Raw genomic sequence first — 16,621 nt, forward strand, 5'->3', positions numbered from 1 at the left:
AACGTGCGCTTTGTGAACGTAAGAAGCTGTACACCTAGTCATTATAGCTAATTGGATTTTATGGTTAAAATTAGCTTCGTCGACACTATAATGAGGAATATGTATACATATGTATACTCATTGATGAAAATTCAAAATAAGCGGTTTTAAAGAACACCTAAAAATAGTTTACTATGATAGTTGTAATACAATACATACATATACACGTATGTATGTGTATTTATATACATATAAATATATGTTAAGATGAGCATCTAAAATAAAAAAAAGTTATTTACTGTTGACACCGATATGTATAAAAATTTAATATGATTTAAATATGTAATATTCATAATAAACCAAAAAAGAAAATGCTACAAGAATCAATTTGATTCGAAAATCAAATACAAAAATAAATGTAGATCAATCATAGCTGATGTAAATGTACACTACCTATCTAGCGATGAAACAAAACCAAAGAATCAATGATTTGTTGAGAAATCGTATGGACAATTTGTCGCGGCGACGATTTATCGTTGTGTATGTATTCATGTTCAAACCATCATTGAACAATGAACTAGATGTTCAGAAATTGTGAATCTTTTAAATAACTGCAGTCTAGGTTTTTTAACTTCATCTTAAAATTTTAACATGGTCTTAAAATGACATAAAATAGCTGCCGAAACGCAACTTAACTTGTGGTAGACAAATCGGCTGACAAGTGGCTTTGCATGTGAACCTACTGAATTCTATTTGCCTTATTATAATGATAACAATACATAAATATGTAGCAAGAAACATAAATTGACAGTTAGAACTTGTTTTTCAAAAACGATTGATCAATTGTTCAAACATTGTATTAAATATGTAAGTATTCATGTTTGTAAATATTAATTATTATTTAAAAACGTTCGTCATATGATGATAAATTATTCGCAAACGCGCTTAAAGGTAAATATTTAAATATCTAATATATAATTTCGAAAGAGACCTTGTAACTACATATGTAAGGTTTGGGTGGGAGCATCAAAAACAAATCAAAGTATCTATGACGACGATATCGATATCGTTGATATTTCAATTCAAACAAATTTAATAAAAAAACACATGAATGTTTACATTAGGTTTATATTACAAATACCGAGCGAAGCCTGGTAAGACCACTATGTACATAGTATAACCTAAAATACGATGAATCCAGAAGACAAACAGATCTTTTGTCCATAGTTGATCTATGAGTGAAATGTGTGTGTGTAATATTTATACATTATATACATATGATAGATAGCAAAGATACTGAGGCACATTTAAATGTACACAGACGTATAACACATACAAGTCTCTAATGAAAATATGTACAAAGCCTGTAATATGAACATGGACGTGTCGTGTGAAAAATAAACAAAAGGTATCATTTGGCCCCGGGAACAATACGTAGACACACCACTAAAACGAAATTTAATGATTCTGTTGTGACCTGCTTTCAAAGTGACATGTTTTCAACCAAGAATGCTTTTTTACTTTATCTATGTACGTAGTAACTAGTGCTTCCAATCCCGGAAGGTTCCTTCAACACCGGGATTGCGGTGCTGGGAATTTCCGATCCCGGGATCCCGGTGCTAGCACCGGGATTTCAAATGTATAAGAAAAAAAGTTCAATTGCATTTTGCAAACTCTCCCGATGTTTCACGCAAAAAATACTCCCATATTGGTAATATTACGTACTAATTTTGAGAATTTGGCTACATTCTTTAAATTTTCGGTTAAAGGGGTCGAAAAAAATAGTTAAATAGTTGAAAAAAAATTGAACTATAGTACATTGCCACATCTGGTTGACGGATGCTTACCAACTTTTATACTTGACTTGGTAAAATTTCAGTTCAATAAATTAAATGATTTCTTAGAAAATCATAAAAAACCTTGATTGTCTAAATAAAAAGTACCACTTTCGGTTTAGGAAAAAATATTGGGGTATAATATTAATAATGTCTATCACAAGTAAGATATTTCAGTTCGATTTGATGAGTGGTTAGGGAGATAATTTAATTCAAAAACTTAAAAAGAAAGACAGCTATAAGAGGAGGTACCATTTCCGGTCAACTAAAAGTTTGAAAAAAAATTACGGTGTATCGATAAAAATTTCAGTAACCAATACTAAGTTTCAGTTCGATGGGACGAATAGTGTTTAAAAAATCCCCAAAATACACTGACACACAATAAACATACAGATACTCACACAGACACACGCACATTTTTTCTAGATCACGAAAACGTGATCAGTGGCCGATTTTGAGTTCGAATTAGTTAAAATATACTTCAAATATCATTGCGGTTGAGCAAAATATCTGCGACAAAATACAGGCCGTTCATACTATTTCGTGGAAACGGCAAGCCGGCGTCGAAACGGGTGGCAAACAAATGGACTATGACTGTCATTGCTCATCCCACCATTGTTCAGTATATAATATTGCTTTATGTTTTTTCCATATTATTTTTGTAAAAATAATATTTTTGAAGAAATTTCTGCCAGCACCGTAATCCCGGTGTTCAGACTAGTTTCAGCACCGGGATTCACGGTACCAGAAAACACCGGGATCCCGGGATTGGAAGCCTTAGTAATAACAATAGATGAAGTTTTGTGATCATGCGAAAATTTGAATTCGAGATTTTGACTGATTCGAACTCAGAATCGATTACTGATCATGTTTTCATGATCTATAAAAAATGTGTGTGTGTATTTTGGGGATTTTTTGAACACCGTTAGTCCTATCGGACTGAAACTTAAGTATCGGTTACTGAAATTCTTATCGACACGACTTTAATTTTTTTCAAACTTTCTTTTATAGGTGTCCTCTTTTTTTTAAGTTTTTGAATTCAATTATCTCCCAAACTGCTGACTGAATCGGACTGAATTTTTCTTACATGTAATAAAAATAATAATATTTGTAACGTTATATTTTTTAAATATTTTTATCTGAACCGGAAGTAGTACTTTTACTCTAGAGTCTAGAGAATCGAGCTTTTTCATGTTTTTCTCAGAAAACTTTTGGTTTATTGAACTTAATACCAAGTTTGGTAAGCATCCGTCAACCGGAAGTGGCAGTTTACTCTTGTTCGATTTTTCTTCCACTATTTTTTTCGACCCCTTAAACATGTGTGCTCGTCACGAAAAAATTCAAGTATAATTCTTGTATCAATGTGATGAAAATAAAAAAAATCATTAAATTTTATAAACCGGAAGTAGGATTTTTTCCTCTTAGAAAGGTCAAAAATGTTGTGCCCACTACTATGTCCACACCCCCGAACGTATCGTGCTGAAAATTTATATTTCTATTATTTATGTACTAACTTAGAGCTGCTAACGTTTTTGTCAGAATTCGTAAACCGGTAGTATTTTTTTTTTAAACAATTTTTCATTATTTTTTTTTGACCTTTTAAATTATTTTTATTTTCTTGATATTTAATTAGTATAATACTGATAGTGATTTTAAGTAATAAAAAAAATTGAACAAAATCTGACAACCGGAAGGAGAACTTTTGTCTTGGGGAATTTTCCATACATTTGCGCTCAATTTGTATCGAAAATGCTGTCATAGTTATGATTTTTTCATAATCTATTTGTACGGTTCAATATCGAATTTTGTTTTGTAACCTTCGTATATTCCTCAAATACATAAATAAAGTCATGGGTTGGTCACACCCGATTTTTTGTTTTATTTACGAAATTATTATTATATTTATGGCTTAAAACGTAGGAGAAAATGAAAAGTTTCCTCATTGATTTTCTCCGGCGTACTACGTATTAGCTAATGTCCTAGGGAACGTGGTAATGTCAAACAAGGTCGACTTTTATATCCAATCGATAATATGTTTAGAAGCTAAATATTCACAACGTGTCTGTAAATTGCTAGAATATAAGCTTCCTAAATATATAATTCATTTCATTAAAGGCAAGAATTATTTACAAATTACGTATCATATGTATATGTACATCCAGTTAGGGATTGCAATTTACCGTCAAATTTCATAAACCGTTAAGCGGTAAATAATTTTACCTACTGCCGGTATTCCAGTACTAACCGGTAAATAAACGAACATTTTTTTCGTGGATAACATATCTGTATTTGGTTACTTTTTCTAAAAACTTTAATCTAGATTAAATTATAAATAATTAAAATTATATCTCAAGTGAATAATATCATATAATATATATATGTACATATCTACATTTTAGTAAATGCATAATAATAAATAAATTTTATTTTATTTATTTATTAAAAATTTGGACCAATTGAAAGTTTGGATCATAATTGATACAACCGTCTTATCGCATATACATATGTATGTATTTCAATTTGGTTGGTCTGTATTGCCAGTGAAACAAATTTCATACAACCTAATCCACAATACGCCATTTGCATCGATTTGAATGTAATACCGATAGCGAAATTTTGGCGATTTAACGGTAAATCGGTATACCGGTATTGCAATCGCTACATCCAGTTTATTCGATTAATTACTAACCATTAATACTGATTTGAAAAAATTATTGAGGCAATTTTGAAACAAAATATCATTGAGCTTTCCGATTTCGAAAAATATTTACTGCGGTCCATTAGAAAACTGTAGGGTATCGACAAATTCCTTTTTATGTACATATGTACATATATTATATTATACATACATTCGTTTCACAGAAAAAGCGTTCATACCATGCATAAAATCTTACTGAATGAAAGTTTCAAAATAAATAGTATAAATATATTTAGATAAGTAACAGTCCATAAACAAACAATAAAATGAAAATTCTTAGTAGGTACATATTTCTCAATTAGAAAGTAAAATCGTAAATATGCCTATAAAGGCAATCTCTTATAAAATCAACGCGTACAATCTGCCGCTAACGAAAGATCTATGATGATTTTTTCGTGACTTTACTCGGGGCCATTTAGGCATGATTCGAACGGTCAGATCCACATTTGTTTTTAATTCACGAGTCTATGGAAGATTAAAAAGGCCACCGCCTGCTGTTGTACAAGCGTATTTTGCCCGATTAGAAAGTTTCAGCGAAGAATTTTCAGTTTTTTACCAAATCAATCAAGTCATTGAACGGATGGAGTCGAGCTATATTTGGCTGGGTAATCACATCTTCACACTTTTTATTTAGGTTATCTAAGATAACGCGACTAAAATTGATACAAATGAGCAGTCCGAGAGGCTCGTGAGAAAATCCTAATACAATTGAACGACCTCGTTGCCTTTCCACGGGTAAAAGTGGTCCTCAAACAAGCACAGCGAACACTATAAACAATCTAAATGCCAATCGATCGCAATCACTATTATTTAAATACAATTTTCAATTTAATTGAATACTACGAATTTATAATATGCAATAGAATGTATCGGCGTCTATAAAATCGGCTGTTGGAGTACATCAGGTAAAACGGGTTACTGACTGATGCACGGACCATAAACGAAGGATAATGATCCTCGTTCGGGAGTGTATAGACCGGAAGTCCAAATTGGAATATGGCGTGCCTGATAGATCGGCATACTTACCTTTCGGTGTTTGATCCCCATAATTGGTATTTAATTGCATTAATTATTAAATTATCCTCGTCAGGGAGAAAATAGCGAGTAAATATCAATAGAGGAGGAAATAATAATCACTTCACAATAGCGTAATTTCAAAACGTATCAGGGGAATTTTGGAATTAATCCTGGCAACTAAAATACCAACAAACTGAATTATCTGTGCATAGACTAAATTCACCAGTACAAAGAGCGCTATATATATTTTTAAATATCTTGAATTGATTTACTTCGTGATGAAAAATGATTGCTTCGTAATTTATTTTCTCTTCTTGGTTTGTGGGAGCTGAAAACCGCTGGATAGTGTGAATTTGGAGGTCGATCGATGGAAATTTCCGTTCGAATTTTCCTCAAAATGTGAAGGTCGACGATCAACAGTTTTCACCTTCAGGTGTGCGCGTTCGAAAGGAAAGGGAGAAGACATTTGATAGCGTCATAACCCAATTTGTAGTCGTTAAATATTCACGAAGTTGGCGCGGGCAGTGCTATTTAATAATTCACTGATAAAACGACAGAATCGTAGTTCAGATCGTTCCCATTGGATTTGAAATAACCTTGTAATTTCTTATGTAATACAATGAACATGTTCAAAGGTCCAGAAAAACGAGTTATAAAAATATTAATCAAATTTCTAAATAAATGTACATGTTACAGTTGAAGTATATGTATTTTCTAGTTGTAATATATAGTTATTTTGACTAGTTGGTATATATTCCATCTAACCCACGTGCATATGTAAGTGGAATCATGTGGCGAATTACATTCCATCTGGTCAAAATATATTACAACTGAAAATACAGTTCAACTATAATTTGGTACCAGGTTAGATGGAGAGGTTTTCAAGAAAACGTCACTCGACTAGTAATTGAGTTGGAAAGTCACATTTTTGTTTTGAACGCATTCTTAAAGTTATCGTAATACGGTACTTTAAGAATTTATTCTTTATTCGTAATTCGTAGAAAACATTAACGCATTATTGAATTTTAAAGCTTTCGTAAGAACATCAGAGCTGTCAAAGCTCAACTGTTATATTAAAGCTGGCGGGTATTTTTGAAAGTGTATTTGCGCTTGTAGAGATATAATTTACTAGTTGAATTGTATATTACAACTGAAAATACACTTCGACTGTAACATACGTATACACGATGTACGACTTCATCAGACTTATTTCAGTTAAAAGATTTAAAGATACGTTGATATATGTATACACATAATTGTTCCATCATATAAAAGTGGAAATGTTGATTCAGTATTTGAAACATTGGTGTAGAATTTCGTAATGGAAAATGTATAGGAAAGCTCTCGGCGGAGAAATAATCAAATTCAGACTCATGTATTATACATATGTACGTATATAAGGTACTAGATATTCCATTACTGTATTACCGGTAAACCGGCAAATGACCCAAAATTTAGACGGTAGATCGGTACTTTCACCGGTAAATCCATAGAGCATGAAACACTTAAAAATATGATGAAATACCTATATATTAATTCTAAACGTGGTGAAATGTTAAGTAATCTCGTTAAAGTTATTTTTAGTTATCAACAAGGGTTGATGGATATCACATATCACGTTTATATTATATAAGATTAAATTCATCTGATCACTAAAACAAAAGCATGATTATAGCGGCTTTTGCAGTATATAATGTATTACTATATGATAAAACTCACGAAAAATCCATACATCTAAAAATACAATACTACAATAGTGCTAATCAACTTCAACTTCAAAAAGTGTTCAAATAGGATTTTCGAATTTTTAATGCTCGAGCGTGAAAATCAAAGTACTCGTATATAACATTCCTTTTATTCAAATTCAGGATGAAAGGAGTGTATTTGATCTACTTCAATGTTTGTATTCATCTTAGTGCTTTGTTAGTTCGTAAAAAAACGTCAAGTTAAAAAGATAATTTATCGGTAAACCGGTTTTTGACAAAAAATACCGAATTACCGGTTAATGAAAATTTGGATAAATGTTGACTTCCTAGTAGCTACACTATTTTTGGAAATATAATTTTATCAGCCAACTAGTAAATTTTGGATTATGAGCGGACAGCCAATTTTGTCATTCAGAATTTGATGACGAAAATAATATTTTATGTTCTTGCGGGAAATCTTGCCAATTTTCGGCATTGAAAAATTACTTAATTGTATTAGATCACTATTAAATTGAATATCCATTCCATTTTAATTATAATATCAACACCACAAGTATACGTGTGAACTCAAACTCATATTGCAAGTAAATATGTACCATTTTAACCATCGGTAGTTATTTTTTAATAAATCTAAAATAACAGATAACTATACGTACTATCAAAGAAGGAAATCAACGGTAAAATTGAAAAGTAATATGTGATGATGTGAGCAAACTTCTCGATAGTTTTCGAGAAGTCTTTACAAGTTGAATAAAGTTCTGTGTATGATCTATAATAAGCAGTATTACATACATGTGTAATAAATTTCAAATACAACACTTCGTAACATTTATGTAATGGTTATATTCATAACTATAACATTACATAAATTGTAGAATGCGTGATTTAAAGGGAACCTGGACAAAGAAAATGACACGACATAGTTAATAGAAAATGACACCCAACATCAAAGAATCACAGTACATATGTATCACACTATGTATGTGTAACATAGAAATTATTCAAGCTAATTTTACGATTCTCGTCGGCAAATATTGAATAGACACAACAACAGTATAACGGCAATAACTACATACTTAATGGTCGTAAAGCTATCTATTGTATATATGTATATAGTTTATGACGAATGATTTAGCCTGCCCTGTGAAGGATGGGGAAGTTCAGAAACTAATGTGAAAATTAAAAATAAAATAAGGGCAAAATCAAATATGAAACAAATTTTTCAAAAATTGATACCTCACCTTATGGTGGCGTTTTGTCGGCCAGCGGTGCTTATCACGCGGCCTGCGAGCCACGTACAGATTTCGAGCCGACTTCGTGTAAATCTCAGCCATTCTACGGACAATACGTTCATTGAATTTTGACAAAAACAAATTTCATCAATGAGATAATTTCACGGAAATTCAATTTTGGAAAAAAGCAGGAGAAGCTCATATCGGCGTGCGAATTTTAACTAAAATGCAGTCTGTCGGAAGTTTCGCATTCAATTAACATTGCATTGAAAACCATTTAGCTCCTCTGTCTACTTTTGATCCTATTTTATTGGACTGAAAAGACTGACGGTTTTCAAACGGTGGTTCACACGTGAAATTTTGTACATATCTATCAATAATAATTGATTATTGATTATCATATATATAAATCTATCAATAATAACTGATAATGTACATACATATATATGTATGTATTTGTAAAATTTCGACAAAGACTAGTTAACGTAACGTGTATGAAAATTGACAATTAGAAAAAATAGCACTCTACAAATGTATGTAGTTTTTTACCGCTGATCAAATCCGAAGGCTGACTAACCAACGTATCGATTTCTTCAATAATGTCCAAGCATAAAAAAACACAAATACATAAGTCTGAAAACAGTTGGTAAGAAGAAAGAAAGAAAACAAATAAAACATTTTAATAATCCATCAAAAGAAATCAGAAAACTTGTTGAAAATGCTGTACGTATTTTGCGAGTCGTTTTTAATTATTTTAGTTTTTATATATTTCAGTTTTACCATAGGTGCCATAACAAATTGCTCCAAAGCGACATATAATATTGCTAAACTTGTACATAAATTCTCACATAAACACATTATATAGGTATAATGTGAGTATATTTAACAATCAGCAAATTCGGATCTTCGAAATGCCGACTTTATTGGAATTTCTAATAAGAGACGGTCGATCTGGATTCAATATCCATCCAGATCTTGTCAGCAGCGTATATAAATAGAATAATTACTCGATTCCGGCCGGGATTTGGACCCTTGCCTCTTTTACTGGAAAACAATGGCTTAACCAGTAAGCTACGCTACTATAATATATATGTTTGTATATTCCTAAGTAGCATCGATCGATACTACGGTAATGTCAAATCGTTCTATGGAATCGTACCAATTTTATTATTTTGAAATGTACGCAATTCTGTGAAAAGTCTGGAATTCCGAAAAAAAAACAATAATTGTTCCAAGTAAGTCAACAAGAAAAAAGAATATTATATTATGTATGTATACTGCATATTATATTATACGTAGATATGTATGTATAGTGTTGGTTTACGAGACAGTGAATACGACCCTTCATTCGATGGGAAGCAGTCACATGTAAAGAGAGAGCTTATGGAGGCGATCACCATAAACAACACAAGACATGTGTACAGACATACATAGACATATGTACATACAGAGTGATGACAAAGAGCGCGAACTAAATCAGACACGCAATCAATTCAAATGACCATCATGCTATCGCAAAATGAACACAAGAAACAAGTATTCAAAACATCAGCTCAGAATAAAAAGCTTGTCTAATACATCATTTGATTATCAACACTACTGCATTGAAAAAACTATCGAATTATAATTTTTATAACATAAAATTCACGCAATTGGTTAGTACTATATTCACAGTACTATAAGAGTTATTGTGTAATTTTTATAGTGATTAAAGAATTAAGGTGTGCTTTTTCAATCAAATACGTTAAGTTGAGTGACATCAATATGTACATATGTAAGTAGTTCTGGGTAGTACTACTGTAAGAGGTTAGCTTGTTGCGTTTACAAAAAGGAGTACAAAAACTATAGAAATAATGATAAACTGTACAAACATTCGTTATGAAAGTTTGTTGTCTTTATGGTGGGCCTCCGCCCCTCGTTTTGGCTCCCATCCCATTGGAGCCCCCCTGGCGTAACCGCAGGGTGCCTCCCATACCCCTCATACCAAAACCGTACGTTCGTAATTACAAAAGTGTGTTTCGATAGTCCTTTGGGGATTGACGAGGGTGTGTGGGTTCGATTAGAGTGACAATAGTAAAAAAATAGTTTAATTGATGATGAAACCTCGTACTCGGTGAAGACATACATATACATTTAGAAATTAGATGGACAAACCATATGTATATTGTGTCTGATATAATAGTAAATAGTTAAGAGTAAGGAGGCCTGTTTATTGCTTCATTTAAGTTTTTTTCCATTCGGGCGCAGACACACTGAATATTACGACACGGCTTGCCTAGGTAGACTTCAGCTGTGATGGGCGTATCTTCATGCCATTGTAAATTCGTATAATCTGATTATTTCAACGTTATCGATATCTGTCAAACCTATGTCAATACAAGAGTATCACAGAAAAGATGACCGGAAAAATGCACTCGACATAGTTGCACACTCGAGAATTAACGCGATAGAATTCCACAACGCATTTGAAAATTAGGACTTCTCGAATCTGCGCCACTATTCAGTGCAATTCAGTGCATTTTCCGTGGTGAGTTTGGCCTAAATTGACATGGTAAAATTTTGGACAATTTTGATATTTTGAATACGAATGAAAACCTAATATTTTTATTACTATTTTTTTTTAAATTTTATTTATTGAAAAATCAACAGACAACAGGATGTAGATATGTATAAAAACCAAATAGTAAATATATAATATATGTAACATCCGAGTCCAATAACAGATTTTTACAAAGATTATAAAAAAAATGAAAAAGATAAATATAAAGAAAACAAATGAAAAAGAAAAGAATAAAGGCTATAACATGACAAAATAGAAAATTGCATAATTAAACTATAGTATTAAAATATTAAGTATATATAGTATTAATATTCTCTAGACGCTAGCATTATATTTGGGCCAGACAATAAATTGGTGGGAAATGTTTTTAGTCTGTCAGTGAAGTGCTTTTTACGAAAAGTACTGATTGTATATATGTATTTTCTTAACCAGTTGATGTGTGTCTGTCTCTTGGAGGGAATGATCTATGATATTTACACATGTACATTGAATGTATGAATGAGATATGAAAATGGATGGTGCATATATTGTATTTAGAACTGAAATTTTTGTTTTATTTTGGAAAAAAAAAATAGATCGGCGTTCTAGATTTACTGTCAAAATTATAATATGACGGGCATTATCAAAATTCTCGAAATTGTTGAGAACATTACGTCAATTTTTCATTCTCATATAAAATCATTTGTGAAAGTAAGTTCATTTTATTACAAAGTTGAATGTTTTCTAAAATAGCGTGAAAGAAAATCTGGGAAAAACGAACGAATGTTACAAAATCGTACAAGAAAACGACTGCTCTCTTTTTGATACATTTTATTCTAGATTTAGATTTACATAAATAATATGTATTGGGTATGTTATAAAAATTAACGTCTGCAATCAAACAAATTTATAATTTCCAATTAAAAGTTAACGATTACAATTTAACTCCATTATTGTTCATTTAATCTCGGTATGAATTCTCAACGGGGATTCGATAGAAAATTTTATTGGGGACATTCATTCAAAAAGAACTAGAAACAACAAATGATATAAAAAAACATACACGTGAATGTTAGATAGTACAATTGCATCGTCGAATCGACCGGTGTTTTGTAAGCTACCTATTTGGTTTAGATTCCTTGGGAAGTGGTGCCACTATTCGTTTCCCCTCGTTCTGGTTAAACACCGAGAAGTGTTTCAGGAGAGAGAAATCGGTAGGGGAAGAAGGTTGTTGTCTTGTACAAGTTACCCAATTATACTGAGTCTCCCCCATATATCAAGAAATCTCAATTCTACTGCACTTCTCAAAATGCCAAGCGAAATATATAATTTTATGATTTCAATGTCGCAAACTGGGACTCGTGACAGAAAGCTGCGGGGTGAAATTTTGATATGAATTGAATAGTGTATTTTTGTTAACATATTGCAATACAGATTTCTGTTATAATTTCTGAAATCTTATAAAATTTATTAAGAAATTGTCTAAAATTAGATACGTTAATATTATGGTTTTTTTAAGAAGTCGATGAATTTTCTTTTCTTCTATTCTACTGAAAAAAATAGCACAAAGCTCACTATAAAATAAAAAATCAAACATTTACATATGTTCATGTATAAATGTACATATGTATGTATACATACTTCGTAAATATGATAGTAAATGTATCACACTATAAACATTGTATAATATAAGTAAGTTGTCATCACTAAAGCCCGGACCCAGAAGGTGCCGCGTATTGTTCAAATGTTGTAAATGCATTGTTAAAGGTTTGCCGAATCTTTTTTACAAAGGATTTACAACAATGGATCAATGAGCGGTATCTTGGCTATCCTACCTCTAGTCATCACACTATAAACATTGTATAATATTTGCACATATAATATTTACTATAAAAAAAACTAATAAAAAGCTTGCAAAAATAGGTTCGATTATCATTTTAGAGGGTCATGAAATATTTGAAGATAATGAAGTTTGAAGATATTTAAAGATTTGCAAAGTCGAGGCTACTAATATAAGAGTTGTATTTTTTACTATCAAAATTAATTTAATCATTGTTTGTATATGTATTTATAGTAGAAAGAAGTCAATACGATTAAATGTTCATATTATACAGCACTGCACGTCAACAGCTCTGGACGGAAAAGACTACTTCTATTCATACTATATATGTACAACATTGCCTGTTTTCGGTAAGTTCATACTTTTTTATGGACGAGTGTAAAGCAAAATCGGCTTCCATATACATTACAGTCAAAATATAACGTTTCCGAAAATGTTCATATGCACATAGCAACACATTATTTAATACAGGTGCACTCGCCACTATATTGTTAGGCCATGCGTGAATATTTCCACAATGACCAAAGAAAACCATTTCTGCCTGATACATTTCGGTGACATGGAATGTTGTATAATATGAATAATGGTGTCGAGTGCTGCTGTTATGGATACGTTCCATACAAATTACGGAAAATTTGAATGTGTTCGCATAGAATGTAGTAAAGCGTATTTTTACTAATTCATATTGCTGTTTAGGTGCATTTGCCGGTCTGTGCTGTACTAGTATAAACGAACCTTAAATCTAATTTAAGTTTTAAGTTTTAAATTTTAATCGTTTTCTTAAAATATTATATATGTATGTACATACATACGCACTTCTCGTCACTTGCAATAATATACATACTTTACAAAGTATTCAAGGGAGTTTATAATGTTGAGATTCGAGGTTCAGAGCTTACTCGGGGAAATAGGTGGGTTTTATTGATTTTGGGTGTCCCCGAGGCGCTTACGCGTTCAAGGTAACCAAGGGTCGTAGGACTCGAGGGTGGTACAAACAAGAAGAAAGAGATAGAATTCCTTTCGGTCGGAAACTCTCTCTTTCTACTCTAACCCTCTTCCCACAGAAACCTCCCTCGTCGTGTACGAGGGGTAGAATTTGTGTCTGCCGCGATCAGCTGCCGAGAAACTTCCCTTGACACGAACGAATACACGATAGTAGTGTCTGTGGAATACAAATATGCTGACGATATATTTTTATACAATTCGTATTTATGTCATGGTAAAAGTCAAAAGTAAGTTTCAATTTTGAACAAAACCGAGTGAACAAATTAATTCAGGCACTACCCATATGTTTTCATATGCAAGTATATACATACATACATACATATGTACATACTAGATTTGCCCGTTGATATTTCAACTGGTGGTTTTCTTTGGTTTTACATTCGTAAATACCGGCGAAAAGCTAAGTCACGAATGTCGTCTATTGTAACGTTAGACATCACTCGGAAAATAAATATAATACATAATTTTATTCATTCATAAATTCTAGAAAACACACCTGATCATTTTCGTTAAAACCGGTATAAATGTTATTGTGATATTATACATTATGTTAACATAATATTAAATTTTTGATCAATAAATACGCAATGCCAAAACGGACAGATGCGTTTGTCAAGAATTTTTCCAACGTGGATATTAGATGAGGATTGCTGATCAGCAATATTCTCGAAAACGCACTTGTACATTTTAGCATTACGTATAATTCAAAAATAAAAATTACATTAAATATTTTCATCAGTTTCCCCGAAGGTCACAAAAGTACATACATAGGTGCGTTTTCCAGATTTTATTTACATAACTTGTGATTACTCAATTTAAGTATGTATAAACTCTATCGAGTCAAGAAACAAATAAGGAAGTGAACAAGTTAAAAATATGTACATATTAAGTTTAAAAAAATAAATAAAATTCAGGCATTTGCATGGGCTCATCGTCCATTATTCACGTTTGTAACATTCTCGAAAACGTTTTTATCAGTTTTCTCGAAGGTCACAAAAACAGGCGCGTTCCCAGATTTTATGTATGTACATACATATATGTACATATAACGTGTGTTTTACCTTTGAATGACATCCAAAGAGTTACTTACGTTAGTTTTAAGATTTTTATTTTCATTTGTTGAATTTTCATTCTTTTTAAGTTTTTCAAGACCAATTGACAATTTCCCTATATGTGATGTATCTCATTTTACACGAATTTATCCTAACATATAATATATATATATATATATATATATATATATATATATATATATATATATATATATATATATATATATATATATATATTATATGTTAGGATAAATTCGTGTAAAATGAGATACAACACATATACAATGTTTGTGGCGGACGCGTGGACAAGTATGGGGATTTAAAATGCGCTACGCGGAAGCGTATACACATACACACATCCACGAAGACACACACGTTCATTCATCATTTCGAACGGGTTGGTTAGTTGCGCGTACTCAACTGTTTCTATTAAGACGTGCATGCGCGCCTATAAATTACCTTACATTATATTTATATACATATGTATAACATCTAACTTTATTTTAATTCCTATCCGAAACTACCCGTTGAAATCAACGGGCACAACACTAGTTCACCATAATAACGAACATACATACGTACATATTACATACATAGTATGTATGTATATGCATATTCGTTTGCGGTAAGCTAATGAAATACGGATTATTTTACAATTTCACAGATATAGGGGGGTTTATTTGATGCTTTTATCGTATCACCACCTTAATTTAATCCGCATTAGCGATGCTTTATGGTCGCACGGTCCAGCCTTGAATCAAATTGCATTTCCCCCATTATTGACTGCACAGGGGATGGATTTGTTCGGTGCATTTTTTTTTGCAAGGTCTCTCGGCGCCACCTTGCAATTGTTCGTCTGTAGCACTTGTTTGCTTTGGAATGGCGTTATTAGGGGGCTAAAAGGGGTCCATTCATAAACAGGGGTCCCTCGGGACCCAAAAATAAGTGTGCCTACACTATTCGCGCACACTCGGTGCGAGAGATGACTGACCCTCCGATTTATAGTTTCACAGCGCACTTCTATAAGATCGGACAAAATTTTGAAATATATGTACATATATGTACATAATTAACAAAGTAAACGTTCATTATAACGTTTTATCCCAGAATTGAATCAAAATAATAAATTTAAATACATGTATGTGTTCAAAAGTAAATGAAATTTCAATAGGCACATATGTACATTGAGAATATACATACATATGTAAATATGTGATAAGGTGTCAATAATGCTAGATTTTTTATATGAAAATCGAGAGATATTGGGCACGTCGTTATTCGACTATTATGTACTAATTCACTATGTATTTTGCAGTGTATTTGAGACGCAAGAGGTTCAATTATTTCGTCTCCCTATCAAGAAAATTGCTTCCTCATGTTAGGACGAATCCATAGAAAATGTCGTAAAAATGTAAAATGAATATCCTATCTATAAAATGAATTCATATATGTTAAATAGTGCCTTTAGCTCGGAAGCTATTGAATTTAAATCCTTGACAAAACCAAGAGTTGTCTTTCTGGGGTAGTATTTAAAAAAAATGTCAAGGGGGGCGAATTTGCAATCCGTCAATCCTGAAGACATTCAAAATATTAGGTAACAAAAAATACAGCAAGTATACTGATAAATACAATATTAAAAAAAGTACTATGACTCAACAATTTAGATATTACCGTTGTGCAATGGTATTAAAAAACATGGAGGGACTGCCCTATTTTAG

General features: G+C 31.9%; 1 protein-coding gene across 1 annotated transcript in view; it reads right to left on the reverse strand.

The window, feature by feature from the left end:
- The window catches only part of LOC143917322 (uncharacterized), an 87,767-nt gene that overhangs the window by 27,382 nt on the left and 43,764 nt on the right, over positions 1-16,621 (reverse strand). Inside the window, 1 exon segment of the mRNA XM_077438807.1 lies at positions 8,477-8,570. Within this exon segment, the coding sequence (XP_077294933.1) occupies positions 8,477-8,570 (94 nt within the window).

Source organism: Arctopsyche grandis, chromosome 1 (genome assembly GCF_051622035.1).
Source record: "Arctopsyche grandis isolate Sample6627 chromosome 1, ASM5162203v2, whole genome shotgun sequence".
NCBI classification, from domain to species: domain Eukaryota; kingdom Metazoa; phylum Arthropoda; class Insecta; order Trichoptera; family Hydropsychidae; genus Arctopsyche; species Arctopsyche grandis.